The 14,999-nt window shown below is 52.2% G+C and overlaps 2 protein-coding genes across 9 annotated transcripts in view; both read left to right on the forward strand.

The window, feature by feature from the left end:
- Window positions 1-1,168: 1,168 nt before the first annotated feature.
- LOC119108639 (HMG box-containing protein 4) lies at window positions 1,169-9,960 on the forward strand. Of its 3 annotated transcripts, none has more exons than XM_037232253.1 (9): window positions 1,169-1,214; window positions 2,245-2,411; window positions 4,322-4,476; window positions 5,052-5,139; window positions 5,779-6,200; window positions 6,464-6,604; window positions 7,371-7,546; window positions 8,495-8,642; window positions 9,095-9,960. In XM_037232253.1, exons 2-9 carry the CDS (start codon window positions 2,393-2,395, stop codon window positions 9,260-9,262), a joined length of 1,317 nt encoding a protein of 438 aa, XP_037088148.1. In that variant the 5' UTR covers window positions 1,169-1,214; window positions 2,245-2,392; the 3' UTR covers window positions 9,263-9,960. The 3 variants fall into 3 exon arrangements, with proteins under 3 accessions (XP_037088148.1, XP_037088147.1, XP_037088149.1); XM_037232252.1 differs by having other exon boundaries at window positions 1,190-1,289; XM_037232254.1 differs by having other exon boundaries at window positions 1,211-1,294.
- A 1,189-nt stretch (window positions 9,961-11,149) lies between these two features.
- Window positions 11,150-14,999, forward strand: part of MRP (Multidrug-Resistance like Protein 1) — a 51,344-nt gene continuing 47,494 nt past the window's right edge. For all 6 annotated transcript variants that reach the window (XM_037230713.1, XM_037230716.1, XM_037230711.1 and 3 more), the window contains exon 1: window positions 11,150-11,237. The gene's annotated coding sequence lies outside the window, so the exon portion shown is untranslated. The remainder of the gene's footprint in view (window positions 11,238-14,999) is intronic.

The raw sequence follows: 14,999 nt of genomic DNA on the forward strand, positions 1-14,999 counted from the left end.
ACTGTTTCGGGGAAGCTTATTTAAGGCCACCTAAGTAACCATAACGTTATAATGACGTCATTCTAATTCCATTATTCCATTAGCTATGCGGCGATCAAGGCCAAGACATACATATTTGTTGAGTCGTTCACATTTGGCGTTCACAAGCACGCTTTCCAAATATGACGGCCATCAGATGGCTCTCAATCAGTGCTGCTCACAATACGATGGTGTAATCGGACAATGACGTATTCAGGAGCATGTTTGCTTAACAGAGAAATTGCGTCGTCAAAGGCAGTCTTTTCCACCTAACAGTTTATCAATGGTTGATATGAACTTATTTCATCATATGTGATGTCTTCTTCAGCACCTTTAAATGTGGAACATGCCCGCTATATTTATGCGTGAAACATCCGAAGTATACATTTACAGCAGTACCGGCACTCTCTGTGAGCCCTAAGCTCCTTTCTTTGGTGTATGTCTGGGTTTAGAGAGAATATGCTGTGACAGGTGCGACCACCACACAAACTTTCATCGAAATAGCCATGGGTGTTGTCAACATATTGCGTTATCCATGGAGGGGGGAGGAAAGGTATCGATGGAGCGTAACCAAAGCTTAACGGTAGGTGGGGAAGGGGGATGGAGAGTGTAATGCTACGCTCATATGCGATTGCAAATCATGTTCAAATATCTTAACGTTCCGTTGGCTTCGTCTCATGACAAGCAGCACGCACGTCTCTTGCCTCGCATGTCTAGCTCAAGTAAGGGCGAGGCGAACGAGGCAGGAGGTTTCGCTTAACACAGCGTAACCATGGAAGAGTGCAAAATTTTAGGCCACATAACCAGCATGCAGTCATTAATAGAGGGGAGAATAGCAATCAATAACAAGACGTAATTTATTAATGATCCTACAACTTAACCACCTTCTTATCAGTGTACCCGACCAGGTGATTTGGTCACGGTAAATTATCGTCGCATCCTTCACCTAATGCCAGTATTTCATCGCAACGCCTTTGCGCCATCACATTTTGATCTCTTGCTGATAAGCACGTTTTCATTGAGGAGTCAGTGTTAAAATCGGATGTGTTTTTATTTTACGGTAGCGTTTTAGGCTGATCGTTTCTTGTTTGTCACTTGTGCACCGCTATTGTATGCCGTTGGTGCTGAACTATGTCAACGCACCTGGTTTGTTTTAATTTCACTGTTCTTTGAGTCGTGTTGCTGCCGTGGGCTGGGTAATCCACCAGCGCGAGTCGAATGACGCTAAATTAGTGGCAATGCTTTGCCCGTCCGGCTACCAACATCGTTGTGTAAGGTTGTGAAGTGCTGATAAGCACGCACATCAGAATCTCAATGAGAACAACTGGGAATTTTCATTGAAAACTTCTTATCGAGGGTTTTATAGTTTACCATTTTCATCAGGATGATCATTTGAATCTGTGTGCCAGTTTTGGATACAAGTTGGTGTTCATTTACATGTTGCATGGTACATGTTACATGTTACATTTACATGTCCATGTTGCGCATGCCAGATTTTGATAATGGTCCAGTCTGCCTGAATCTATCCACCATGCTGAACCCTGACATGACAGTTGTACACAGAATGCCACACTCATTTACATGAAACCCAGACCCTTTTATGTAAAACTCCAGCCAGGTCAACTTGAACCTCCTTTTTTGCATGGGGAAGTGGGCATTCATGCCTGGAATGATAATGATAGAGAAAATGATAAATGATGGTAGGCATTCATGCCTGAATGGCCCTCCATATTCTGAAAGTGATGTTGGAGCTAAACATTAGATCTTGGATTGAATGTGTATGTACAGTAGAATTGCTGCAGGGATGTTACTATGCTAAGCACACTCAGTAACTTTTTTCAGCCTGGAAAAGGAGGTAGGTGGCCCTATAGTTCCTAGTCCCGTCCTTGAGTTTGCGGCTGCCATGTTCTCATTGTTACATGCCATACCTTGATGTCCTTTTTTAAAACTTCTTTGTGGCATTCAAACACCGAGAATGATCACAAAACAGCTGAACTGACAAATCAGCCAAAGTCCAGTTTGTGTGTGTCCTTGTAACCCAAGAGAAGGTGATTTTTGTTAGTTTTGGAGTGATAAGATCATGATCAGCCCAAGACACCATTCTGATGGCTCAGACAGATGAAAGCTAAGTGAAATGTGACACATTCCTGTTTTCAGGGGCTGCATTGACCAGTTGCCATGGATGTGCAGCGCATGTGTTTGATATCAATTGTGATTTTTTTGCAGGTCTGAAGGCAGTGTGCAGATTCATGTGCATATTAAAATATTGTACTGCACTGTCAAATGCAGATGCTTGTAGCAGATAAGGAGAGTATTGAGGAATGCAATTTACCTATCTTCCAACATTAGGTGATAAGCACACTTTCTGAGGAAGATGAATTCATCATTCTTTGGTAAGTCATGTAGCCATGTACTTTGCCAAGCCCTGTGTGCTGGTGGAAATTACCATTGTATATCTTTTGAAGGATGATCCAGTCCATGTCAATGTCATAGACTTTAACTTAAATAAGCACATTTATTCACACTTCATTTTACTGTAAGTTATTTCAACTTGTTACATCTGTGTGCAGATTTAGGCATTCATCAGAAAACTGTCAGATTGTACACTAAGTTTGAGGATATGGATAAGTGTATGCCTCACATTCTTTTGCATTTGGAGGAACTTTAATCTATATGCCACAATACTGCTTCAAAAGTAATGCACATAACATAAGTACAAAAAGGCTGACTTCCCTGGTGCAGATCTGAATGGCAAATGTGTGGGGTGCATCCTGTCCACACAAACATGCCAGCTTTGTGTGGAACATGCACCCGATGCTGACCCCCGTAACCTGTAAATGCGGAGATTGGGACATGTGGTAACCTTACAAGTACATCAGAGATATGAGCAGCAAGGACTTGTGATGACCTGACTGCTCCTCTACAGACATGGGCAGCAGGTATCTCATGACCTGATGCCCATATTACATCTATGTGGACAGGGAGAGCTTGTATGACCACTGACTCTGCTGCAGATGTGGACAGTGGGAACTGGTGACCTATGCTGCAAATATGGACACCAGGGGCTTGTGTTGACCTGTGTTGTTGATGTGAACAATGGGGACTTATGGTTACCTATGCTTGCAGATGTGGACATCAGGGACTTAAGCTGACCTGTGCTGCAGATGTGGACAGCAGGGACTTATGGTGACCTATGCTATGATGTGGACAGCAGGGACTTATGGTGACCTGTGCTGCAGATGTGGACAGCAGAGACTTATGGTTACCTATGCTGCAGTCACGGACAGCGGGGACTTATGTTGGCCTATGCTGCAGATGTGGACAGCAGGGACTTATGTTGGCCTACGCTGCAGATGTGGACAGCAGGGACTTATGTTGGCCTATGCTGCAGACGTGGACAGCAGGGACTTATGTTGGCCTATGCTGCAGATGTGGACAGCAGAGACTTATGTTGGCCTATGCTGCAGATTTGGACAGCAGGGACTTATGTTGGCCTATGCTGCAGATGTGGACAGCAGGGACTTATGTTGGCCTATGCTGCAGATGTGGACAGCAGGGACTTATGTTGGCCTATGCTGCAGACGTGGACAGCGGGGACTTATGTTGGCCTACGCTGCAGATGTGGACAGCAGGGACTTATGTTGGCCTATGCTGCAGACGTGGACAGCGGGGACTTATGTTGGCCTACGCTGCAGATGTGGACAGCAGGGACTTATGTTGGCCTATGCTGCAGACGTGGACAGCAGGGACTTATGTTGGCCTATGCTGCAGACGTGGACAGCAGGGACTTATGTTGGCCTATGCTGCAGATGTGGACAGCGGGGACTTATGTTGGCCTATGCTGCAGATGTGGACAGCAGGGACTTATGTTGGCCTATGCTGCAGATGTGGACAGCGGGGACTTATGTTGGCCTATGCTGCAGATGTGGACAGCAGGGACTTATGTTGGCCTATGCTGCAGATGTGGACAGCGGGGACTTATGTTGGCCTATGCTGCAGATGTGGACAGCAGGAACTTATGTTGGCCTATGCTGCAGACATGGACAGCAGGGACTTATGTTGGCCTACGCTGCAGATGTGGACAGCAGGGACTTATGTTGGCCTATGCTGCAGACGTGGACAGCGGGGACTTATGTTGGCCTACGCTGCAGATGTGGACAGCAGAGACTTATGTTGGCCTATGCTGCAGATGTGGACAGCAGGGACTTATGTTGGCCTATGCTGCAGACGTGGACAGCGGGGACTTATGTTGGCCTATGCTGCAGATGTGGACAGCAGAGACTTATGTTGGCCTATGCTGCAGACGTGGACAGCGGGGACGTGTCCCGGTCGGGTCGCGTCCGGAAGCGCTCCAGCAAGCTGGCCGGTTACGAGCCGCAGGAGGAGGCCGAGGCGAAGGCGGCGCGCAAGGAGCGGCGCGACAGTGGACAGCAGTCAGCCGGCCGCCGCAAGACCAAGGTATCACCGGCGGGGTCGGGAGAGCCGGAGCTGGGCGCCCTCGGCTACCGACTGGCGAGGCGTGCTCGTGGGGCGGTCGACTGGGCTCTTTTATCGAAGTTGGATTACGTGTAGGAGCGTGATGGTCTGTTTCTTTTTTTATGTTATCCTGACTGTCATGCACAAAAGGCATTAAGCTCAAGTTTATGCTGGGAAGAGCATGCTACCGGTACCCCGGATCCACTACCAAGTTAGTGCCATTGGATTTTGATGGAGAGTTTTTCCCTAATCTTTTTCCAGGCAAGATTATGGACATGATCATTTTTGGGTCTTGCAGTGCCATGCCAGTCGCCCTGAGTCTCTTCAAATGGACGAGACCTGGGCAACTTGATTAGCATGCACAGTCTGTGCCGTTTGTACCTTCATGTCGAGTTGCAGATGCACCTCATCTGAATTTCAATAACTTCGCATATTTCTCACTTGACGCGGACTGGTGACAGTAAAGCTATTGGTTTACGTCCACGCCGTCGGTTTGCGTTGATTTGGAGCTGACAGTGCACGGAGCCGGCTCCTTGAGAAGCTCCGCTGTTTGCCAGGTGATGGTGACACCCAACATGTCGGAACGCGACGGCACTATGAAGGCGGACGTCATGGAAGACGTCGGGTCCGAAGAGGACCTCCAAGGTCAGTTGGAGCTGTCGTCGCGGGCTGTGAAAGGATAGTGAGTCTGCTGGTGTAGACATGCCGTTTGTGATGGCCTGTTCTCAAGATACCCACATCTGGGGTGTGCGCGTGTTCAGCGACTCTTCTACGCTTCGTCATGAAAAGCTTCACTTTAACTTTTCACAAACGCTTCGAACTTGTGTCACCGCCTTGTTTTTATTTAGCACACGTCTCATTTGATTTCCGTCCTGCACAGTCTCAGTCCGAAATGTATGCCAGCATAGTGATAAATCAAGATAATTTTGCCAGACCGCTGTGCATTGGGCGTGCCCCAGTTCTTACCACTCACCGCGATCGGCGTGCCGTCCCGCGTTCCTGTACCGCCGTCGCGTCCACAGCTCCGCATGCGGCTTCCTGCGCCCTGGGTGCCGTGATCCCTCCCTGTTGCTTGCGCAGTGCTCCTCCTGCTTCCTGGACTGTGCTCCCTCTCTGCTGCCTGGGCTGTGCTCCCCCTTTGCTTTCTCCTGGACTGCTGCACGGCGGCGTGCCTGCTGTTCCCCTCCCGCTCCATAGTGTGCTCTCCCGCGGATGTGGGGTTGCCCTTTCCCTGCCGCCGCCCAGTGTTGGGGGCGTGACCTGGCCGTGCGCCGCCGCCACCAGGGTACGAGGTGGACGGCTACGACACGGGCGGTGGCGTGGCCGGCAACGTCGAGATCAAGGCCGAGAGCGAGGACGAGGACGACGACTTCTCCAACCTCATCATGGTGGCCAACGACGACGACGACGACTTCGAGGATGACGATGACGCCGACGCCGACGCCGACGCCGACGCCGACGCCGACGCCGAAGCCGACGCCGACGCCGAAGCCGACGCCCACGCCGACGCCGACGATCCGGAACGCTTCTCGGACGTGGACGACTCTCTGGTGATCGACGAGTCGCCGGCGCGCGTGCCGTCCGTGCCCGCGCCCGCGCGCCGCGGCAAGCCGGCAAAGCCGGGCCGTCAGAAGAAGGTGGCCGGGCGCCAGAAGAACGCCACCAAGATGTGGAAGCAGCAGCGCATGACCCGCAAGGATAAGGGGGTGAGCGCTGGGCGGGACGGCGGCGGCAGCGGCGAGCAGATGTCAATGCATGGTGTCACCTGTGACGCGAGGGGCTGTCGATCCGAGGTGTCAAACACGTGCCATTTGACTCGAAGATCAAGCAGGCAAACTGTTGCAGACGTTTGCGAAACTGGTGCTTTGAGTTAGAAAAAAAAACAGCATGAGGAATGCATGCACTGATGACAATGCGACCAGCACCTATGGCCTCCCGTAAGGTGTGCCGGCCTGCCGTGTGTCCGCAGCAATCTCGGATCACGGCGTACCTGCTGTGGGCCCGCGAGGTGCGCGACTTCGTGGTGAACGCCAACCCGTCGCTGGACTTCTCGCAGGTCAACAAGCGCCTGGGCGCCATGTGGAATGGCCTACCGGACGCCAAGAAATACGTGAGTGGGGTGATGTGGCCACCCTGGTGACATGTCCTGACGCACCGTGACATAGGGCTGCCTTTGGTGATGCGCAACACGGCTTCCTCGCAGCCACGGTCATGCAAGGTGCGTGGAAGCTGGATTGTCTGTGTTGTTTTATTGAGTCAGTTTTGAACCTGGCACGGTCCGATCGTTTCGTGACCTCACGTTATGTTATGTTATGCACTTTGCTCCTTGTGGTTTCAGATACAGACTAATTCGACGATTAACAATAGTGATGACCGTGCACAACCAGTGCTTCACGTACATTTAATGATATGAATTGCTTGCTCGAGTGCTGTTGAGGTCAAATTGTTTCCCCGAGTGCTGTTTGGGTCAGACTCCCCACGAGGCGTGATGTTTTGCCTGGGCCACCACCCAAGTTGTCCCAACGATGAGATAATGTCCCCCGGGCCTGTTGGCCCATGGCATCGTACGCTGAAAGGTGTCATACAGCTCCATAGCACGCGTCACGCTCATTCGCTCGGCGGTGAAGCTCAACCCTCCCCCTTCCCTCCCTGGTGAGGAATATGCAATCCTTGGGTGGATTCGAAACTCTCGGCTGCTACGCACCGAATCCGCCGCGTTTGGCACCTGCTAGAAGCCGAGACCAGGACTGTTAACAACTACACCTCCGGGGCGGTTGGTTAGCCTCATCCAGCCCCCCCCCCCCCCCCCCACACCAGTCACGTCCGGCCACCTCCTCCCCTCTCGCCCTGACCTGGGGTCGTGTCCCGCCTCGCAGAACTTCAAGCGGCGCGCCCAGCGCATCAACAGCCGGGCCATGGCCAAGGAGGCCAGCACCAGTGCCAAGATGAAGTCCACCGGCAAGGGCAAGGGCCGCACCACCGGCGCCAAGAAGACCTCGGACGGCGCCGCCGAGGCCGCCATCTCCGAGGCGGCCGGCAAACAGCCCAGCATGTACGGCAATGGGCGCCGGGGAGGCGGGCTGTCCGCCCCGCCAGGCATACACAGTCACGCTGTGTCAGTGTAGATGGCAGACGTCGAAATGATTGTCATGCCACCGGTGCACCAGGCCAGGAGCGTGGCTCAACACTCGTGTGTGTACGGCCATGTCACGCGTGCTCGGTGTGTTCGGTCGCGTTGTGTGTGATCGGTCATGCCACGTATGTTCGGCCATGTTGTGTGCGTTCGGTCCTGTCGTTAGTGTTCCGTCATGTTGTGTGTGTTCGGCTAAGTCAAGTGTGTTCGGCTATATCACGTGTAACCTATCCTGTGAACTGACCTAAGACCTATCATCATCAACCTCGGACATGGCCCGCCGTCACTTCGGACATGGCCCGCCGTTACTCCGTCCCTGGCTGCGGGTGTGCTATCCATCTGACATTGCCTGACCCCATTGTAGTATGTGTCATGACCCTGCAGCATGACTGTGGCGTACTGACCAGACAGGATGCTGGCTTCACGTGACTTTCTGACCCTTTAACCCCGATATGACTGCAAGCACGTTAAGACATTCCGAACTTCTCCGATTTTGTTGTGACCCGCTGTCCTGATGTGGTTTGTGGCCGCCACTCACGACCTGCCGTGACCTGGTCTGACCTGTGACCCGTCATGACCCGGCCGTGTCCCGCAGGCTTCTGCCGTCCATGCCGTGATCCGGTCTTGCCTGTGACCCGTCATGACCCTGCTGTGTTCCGCAGGCTGCAGCCGTCTTTGCCGTGACCTGTCCTAACCTCCTGTGACCCGTCATGACCTGACCGTATCCCGAATCCGCCGCCGTCCATGCCCTGACTTGTTCTGACCTGTGACCTGTCATGACCCGTTCGTATCCCGCCGGCCGCCGCCGTCCATGCCGTGACCTGTTCTGACCCCTGTGACCCGTCATGACCCGGCCGTGTCCCGCAGGCCGCCACCGTCCATGAGCGAGGCGACGTCGCTGGTGAACCCTACCAACTACCGCGTGTGCACCACGCAGCCAGTGGACCTGGCGGCTCACATGGTGCTGCTCGGCGAGTCGCTGGGCGTCATCGGGCGCAAGCTGCGTGATCATGACGTGAGTGGCCCACCAACCCCGGCTCCGGCCGCGGTCTGGGTGTGCGGGGACGGCGCGGCGGGCACGGGCTGGCGGGAGGAGCGAGGGCGCAGCGCCGTTGATGGGGTGTACTTGGGATGTGCGGGACCTTCCGCCGTGTTGTCGGGTTGTCATTCGGTGGTCGCACTCGAACGTGGTGACCCCTGTCATCTGAGCCAGGTCAGTGATGACGCGTCCTTCCCCTGCAGTGTCGGATCGTGGCTGCTGTCTGGCTTTGGGTACTGGATGGTGGTCCGCCCCTCTTCCCGCGGTATCAGACTGTCGTGCCCCTCAGCCTGTCGGTGGTGATCTGTGGCTCCACCCCCAGGGTCAGATCGCCGTGTCCGGCGGCCTGTCGGTGATCTGTGGCTCCACCCCCAGGGTCAGATCGCCGTGTCCGGCGGCCTGTCGGTGATCTGTGGCTCCACCCCCAGGGTCAGATCGCCGTGTCCGGCAGCCTGTCGGTGCTGCTCGACTCCCTGCTCTGCGCGCTCGTGCCGCTGGTGGCGCTCACCAAGCAGGTGCCCGAGCTGGACGGCTGCGACGAGCGAGACCTGGTCAAGACGCTCGACAACATCGCCTACTTCATGCCCGGCCTCTGAGGCCGCCAGGCGGCGGACGCCCGCACCAGCCACCGACTCCTGCCGCGCGCCCGGCCTGTGGACACTGCTGAGCCCGCCAGGCGGCGGACGCCCGCGCCAGCCACCGACTCCTGCCACGCGCCCGGCCTGTGGACACTGCTGAGCCCGCCAGGCGGCGGACGCCCGCGCCAGCCACCGACTCCTGCCACGCGTCCGGCCTGTGGACACTGCTGAGCCCGCCACCGAAGATCCAGACCACTGAGTACTGCTGCAGCGGCACTCAGCGGTGTGCAGAAGTGACGTGTCGCTGCCAAGCTCTGTCGGGACAGATGGCGGTGTCGTCCGCATGCTCGCACCGCGTTTGCCAGCACGACCCGCTGCTGGGACCGCCGGCGTCTCGCCCCCCCCCCCCCCCGGACGATCTGAAATGTGTGCGTTAAATGGAGTATCCGTTACCTTCAGTCGGTCATTGGCCGGGAGTCAGTGTGCCATTTGAAGCCAATGCTGAGGTTCGCCGTGTCGCGCTGTCGCTTGTTTCCACTCATCAGAGGTTCGACGGCCCAGCGGTGCTGCAGGAGGCGCGCGGCCGTGGCAGGCTGCCCGCATCGGGGGCGGCGGCGGCAGTTGCAAGCGGTACTATCGTTCATGAATACAAATACCATATGTGTGCATGAGGTACAGTTAGTTTTCTCATCTCAAATACATATTCGTCCACATGAGGTTGCTCGTGCCTTGTGCCGTAAAATGAGTTTGTGCCGGGGGGAGGGGGTTGAACAGTGGAAATTATTACAACATACACCTAAATTACTTGAACAAGCAGGTTTGTCAGCGGATTTAGCCCACTTTCTTCTCAAAGTTGTGGAAACCCAATTTTGGAGGGGAGGGGGGGGGGGGTTTGACTGGTGGCGATGGGCTGAAGCCTTCCCCCCCCCCCCCCCCAACTGAAAAGGAAATTATAACCCTCCTTGCTAAGACATTTTGTTGGGGGGGGGGGGGGAGGAGTGTACGGGCACATATGCAGCCTTTCTGGAGTCAACATTGAATGATCCCATTGTCATCGGTCCGGCATGTGACGTCACAGCCAATCGCAACGTTTCTGTGTGCGATTTCTGGTGACTTGCAAATGTCGAGGAAGAATCGCGATTTGTTGATCACGAAGACTCGCACCAGCATCGGCTCAAAGCGTAAGTAAAGTCGCGCTGGCCATGAAGCCGTGTGGGCATCAGCCGCGTTCACAACGCAAAGTGATAGAGAAGTGATGAAGCGGAGCTGTGCAGGAAAGCCAGACGCTCTCGCGAGAAACCAACTGCCACAAATCCTTGCTGCCTGTTGAATCTTGTAAAGCTGAATGACCTCAAAATTCAGGTGGCCGTTCACTGACATCCCGATCCTTTCCCATTTCAGAACCCGGTTTGTGTTTGTACGTGCCGCTCGATTCTCTTGCCTCAGCCGGTGCCTTACGTTGCAGGCCACAACAATGCACGGAAGTTGGGGATTGCAAGGGAGAGAGAAAAAACGGCCAAGCTACTGATTTTATTTTCACCATGCCTCACCTTGGCTTCGCGATAATTTGTCATCCAAAGTTGAGACAAATTATTGGCTTGATTAAGATTGGACGTCGTCCCCATCCCTTTTCGCTTCTTTCTGTGCCTTTGCATGGCCATCCACCTCGTGCTGGTTGCGTTTGAAAACACAACTGGGCTCCAGTGCATCTTGAATTAATAAATAGGTTCTCAAGTAACTCGTTTTGTTTGGAAAGCAAGTCATCGTGAATCGACAAAGGAAGACAGTTTTCGCTTATGACGTCATCGAAGTCATTCAAACCACAAATGTTCGCAAACGTTCGTGTATCCTTATCCCAGACTGTGTTCAAGGCCATGGGAGCCGTGTCCCTGTACTCGCCGAGCAGCGGCACTTGCGTCCCGCGAGTGGTGGCGTGTTGGTGGCGGTCGGGTGTATCGGCACAGGCGCGGAAGTGTGATTCGGTGTTCTGGCAGTAAGTATCATTTTTCCATTCAGTTCAAAGTCAGGAGATGCTGTTGCATCTCTAGGACTCGCTGATTGCCTGCCCCATGGTTCGGTGCGTACCTACCAGCAGTGAGCACTTCTTTTCTCGTGATGTTGAAAGTCGCCCTACATGCAACTGGAACCTGCTTTTAATTATTTGTGCAAATTAACACAGAATTTGTATTCAGTTCTGAATCTTTTTTTCTGGGCTTGCAGATATTAACCTTGCATAGCTGTGTGCAGACTTAAGTATTTGTGAAATGTGGATAGATGGGTATGTAGGTATTTTCCATACAGATTCAGAAAGCAAAAATTGGGTTTAGGACACCAAGGGCATTAAGCCCCAACCCTTCTCCTGGAATGTAAGAATGACCCAAGATGTGTAAATTAAGTGAAATGACCGTATTTTCTCCCAAACTGGAGAGGGCTTTGATTGCCACTTGCAGTTGCCCATATTTTTAGAACATGCTGGTATATTTATGTTATCGTTTGTTCACCCAATTATTTTACACTCATACATTATTCAGGGTACAAAGTTTTCTTGCTCACACATGAAAGCCAAGGTGAGCATTTCTGTGATCCATAGGTGGAAGTCAGGCCTTGAAGGTTATGAGTTTTTGGGCAGTGAAGTAAGCATTTCTTTGAATACTTAATGTGGTACACTGAGAAAGCATGAAGTTATAATGGCTTTTTTTTACTTGGGTACCTGTATTGCCGACGGTGGGGAGAGCTACGCTGGCTGCAGGGTTCCTGTACTGCCGTGATGGAGAAATGCTGTCAGGTATCAGCCGACGTAGTGACGTCACTGAAAATGGGTTTCCATCGATCGGGGTTCTTTTGGGCCAACTGAAGGCTACAAGGCATTTGCTAGCGATATGATGTCACTGGTATTCGACTGGATGTGTGACGTCACTGGTTGTGAGGCTTTAGGGATCTTTTGGGTGTAATGAATGCCGTAAAGCATCACCTGACGATATGTCGTCGCTGGCATTCAATGAAACATCAGGCGCAACAGGCCTTATTCCATCTTTACCTTTCGTACCTGTCTGCTGCAAGCATTTGCGCGTCGAATAAAAGCTTGACCGAATCACCTGAATGCGTGACGTCACTAATCATCACTTGATACGAGTGCACTTAGGCCCCACGGCCGCGGTGTATCATGTTCCGTGAAATATCACCAGGTATCGTGACGTCACTGATATTCGACTAAATGTTGGTCGCAACAGGTCATGCTTCATTTTTACCTTCGTACCTGTCTACCGCAAGCACTGGCGTGATGAATAAAAGCTACCAAATCACGTGAGTGTGTGACGTCACTGGTCATGCATTTTTATGGATCTTTGGGGGCCAACTGAGAGCCGTAAAGCATGACCTAATGATGTGACGTCACTGGCATTCGACTGTGTGTGATGTCACTTGTGATCAGATTTTACGGCCTCTTTTGGGCCGACGAAAGGTCATACGACATTAACTGAAGATGTGACGTCACTGGTATCCGAATAAAATTCAGGCGGGACAGGCCATGCTTCATCTTTACCTTTGGTACCTGTCCATTGCAAGCATTTGAATGCTGAAGGAAGGCTCTGCCGAACTACCTGAGTGTGTAACGTCACTAACCATTAATTTATATAGACTGCTTTGAACCTACCGTAAGCCACACCACATCAGCTGACCATATGACGTCACCGGTTTTCGTCTAGATGTCATGCGCAACAGGCCATGCTCTATCTTTGCCTTTCGTACCTGTTCACTGCAAGCATTCGCGCGCTATATCGAGGTGGTGCCGAACCATCTGAGTGCGTGACGTCGCTGGTCATGAGTTCATACAGGCTCACTTGGGCACCCCAATGCAACAAAGCATCATATCCTGTGAAGCATCGCGGGATGATATGACGTCACTGGTATTCGACTCAACATCAAGCGCAACAGGCCATGTTCCATCTTTACCTTTCGTACCTGCCTACTGCAAGCATTCGCGTGTTATATGACGTCAATGGTCAAGAGCTCTTACGGGCTCTTTTCAACCCCCTATATGGTATAATGCTTCAGCTGACGATATGATGTCACTGGTGTTCGACTTAACATCAGGCACAACATGTCATGTTCCATCTTTGCCTTTCGCACCTGTTAAAGTATCGGCGAGCCTAATGATGGCTCTGTCGAATCACCTGAGTGCGTCGTCATGAGTTTTTACAGGCTATTGTTGGCCGAGTGAAAGCCATAAGGCATCATCTAATGATGTGTCGTCACTGGTAATCCACTAAGTGTGTGACGCCATTGGTCATGAGTTTTCCCGGGCCTTTTTCGGCCGACTTAAGGCCATTAGGCATCAGGCAACGATATGGCGTCATTGGTATTCAATTAAGCATCAGGTACAATATGTCAAGTTTCATCTTTACCTTCAGCACCTATCTACTGCAAGTATTCGCGCGCCACATAAAGGCTCTGCCCAATCACCTGAGCGTGTGGCGTGACTGGTTATGAGTTTACGCGGGTTTACTCGGGCTGACTGAAGGACATCAAGCATCATCTGGCGATGTGACGTCACTGGTATTCAACTTAACACCAGGCGCGACAGACCATGTTCGTCTTTATCTTTCGTACCTGTCTATTGTAAGCATTGACATGCGTAAGGAAAGCTCTGTGAAATCTCCTGAGTGTGTAATGTCACTGGTCATGAGTCCTTTATGGGCCGCTTTTTTGTACCTATAGGGTACAAGACATCAGTTGACGATATGACGTCACTGGTGTTTGACTTAATCTCAGGCGCAACAGGCCATGTTCCATCTTTGCCTTTCGCACCTCTATACTGCAAGTATTCGCGCGCTACATAAAGGCTCTGCCGAATCACCTGAGCATGTGGTGTAACTGGTCATGAGTTTACGCGGGCTTACTCGGACTGACGGAAGGACATCAAGCATCATCTGACCATATGACGTCACTGATATTCGGTCTGTGGCCCAGACTTATGACCACTAGGCGGCGCCCTTTATTATTTAGCCATCAGGGCATTCCGGACCGTAGCTGCTCAGGGGCGCATCCTGTGATGTCGGGCGGAATAGCTTTGCATATACGTCGGTTTGTGGGCTGGGATCACCTTTGTTTTGTGTTTACGTTTGTTCAAAATTTTAGTCGTTGAAACAGCCCGTTGCGTTTGAAGCTGCTACTTAATGGTGCGCACAATAAAATTAGTGTGCTTAACTATGGTGCATCTCCCGCCTCTGCTGCGGAATTTCGTAGCCATAGGTGGCCAAGTGACCTCCTACCAACTGATGATCAGTGACGTCACGTACTCAGGTGATTCGGCGGAGCCTTCATATAGCACGCGAATATTTGCAGCAGCCAGGTACGAAAGGCAAATATGGAACATGACCTGTTGCGCCTGATGTTTAGTCGAGCACCAGTAACGTCATGCCGTCAGCCGATGCATTACAACCTATAATGGGTTCAAAAGAGCCCATAAAAACTCGTGACCAGTGACGTCACAAACTCAGGAGATTCGACGGAGCCTTTATTCAGCACGTCAATACCTTTAATAGACAGGTACGAAAGGTAAAGAAAGTACGTGGCATGTTGGACCTGATGTTAAGTCGAATAACAGTGACGACATATCATCCTGTGATGCTTCACGGGAGGTGTTGCTTTGTGGCCTTGGGCGGCCCAAGTGAATCCGTATAAACTCATGACCAGCGACGTCACCCACTCAGATGATTCGTCTGGAGTTTAGTCGATTACCAGTGACGTCATATCG

Source organism: Pollicipes pollicipes, unplaced genomic scaffold (genome assembly GCF_011947565.3).
Source record: "Pollicipes pollicipes isolate AB1234 unplaced genomic scaffold, Ppol_2.1 Scaffold_6686;HRSCAF=7923_pilon_pilon_pilon, whole genome shotgun sequence".
Classification (NCBI taxonomy): Eukaryota; Metazoa; Arthropoda; class Thecostraca; order Pollicipedomorpha; family Pollicipedidae; genus Pollicipes; species Pollicipes pollicipes.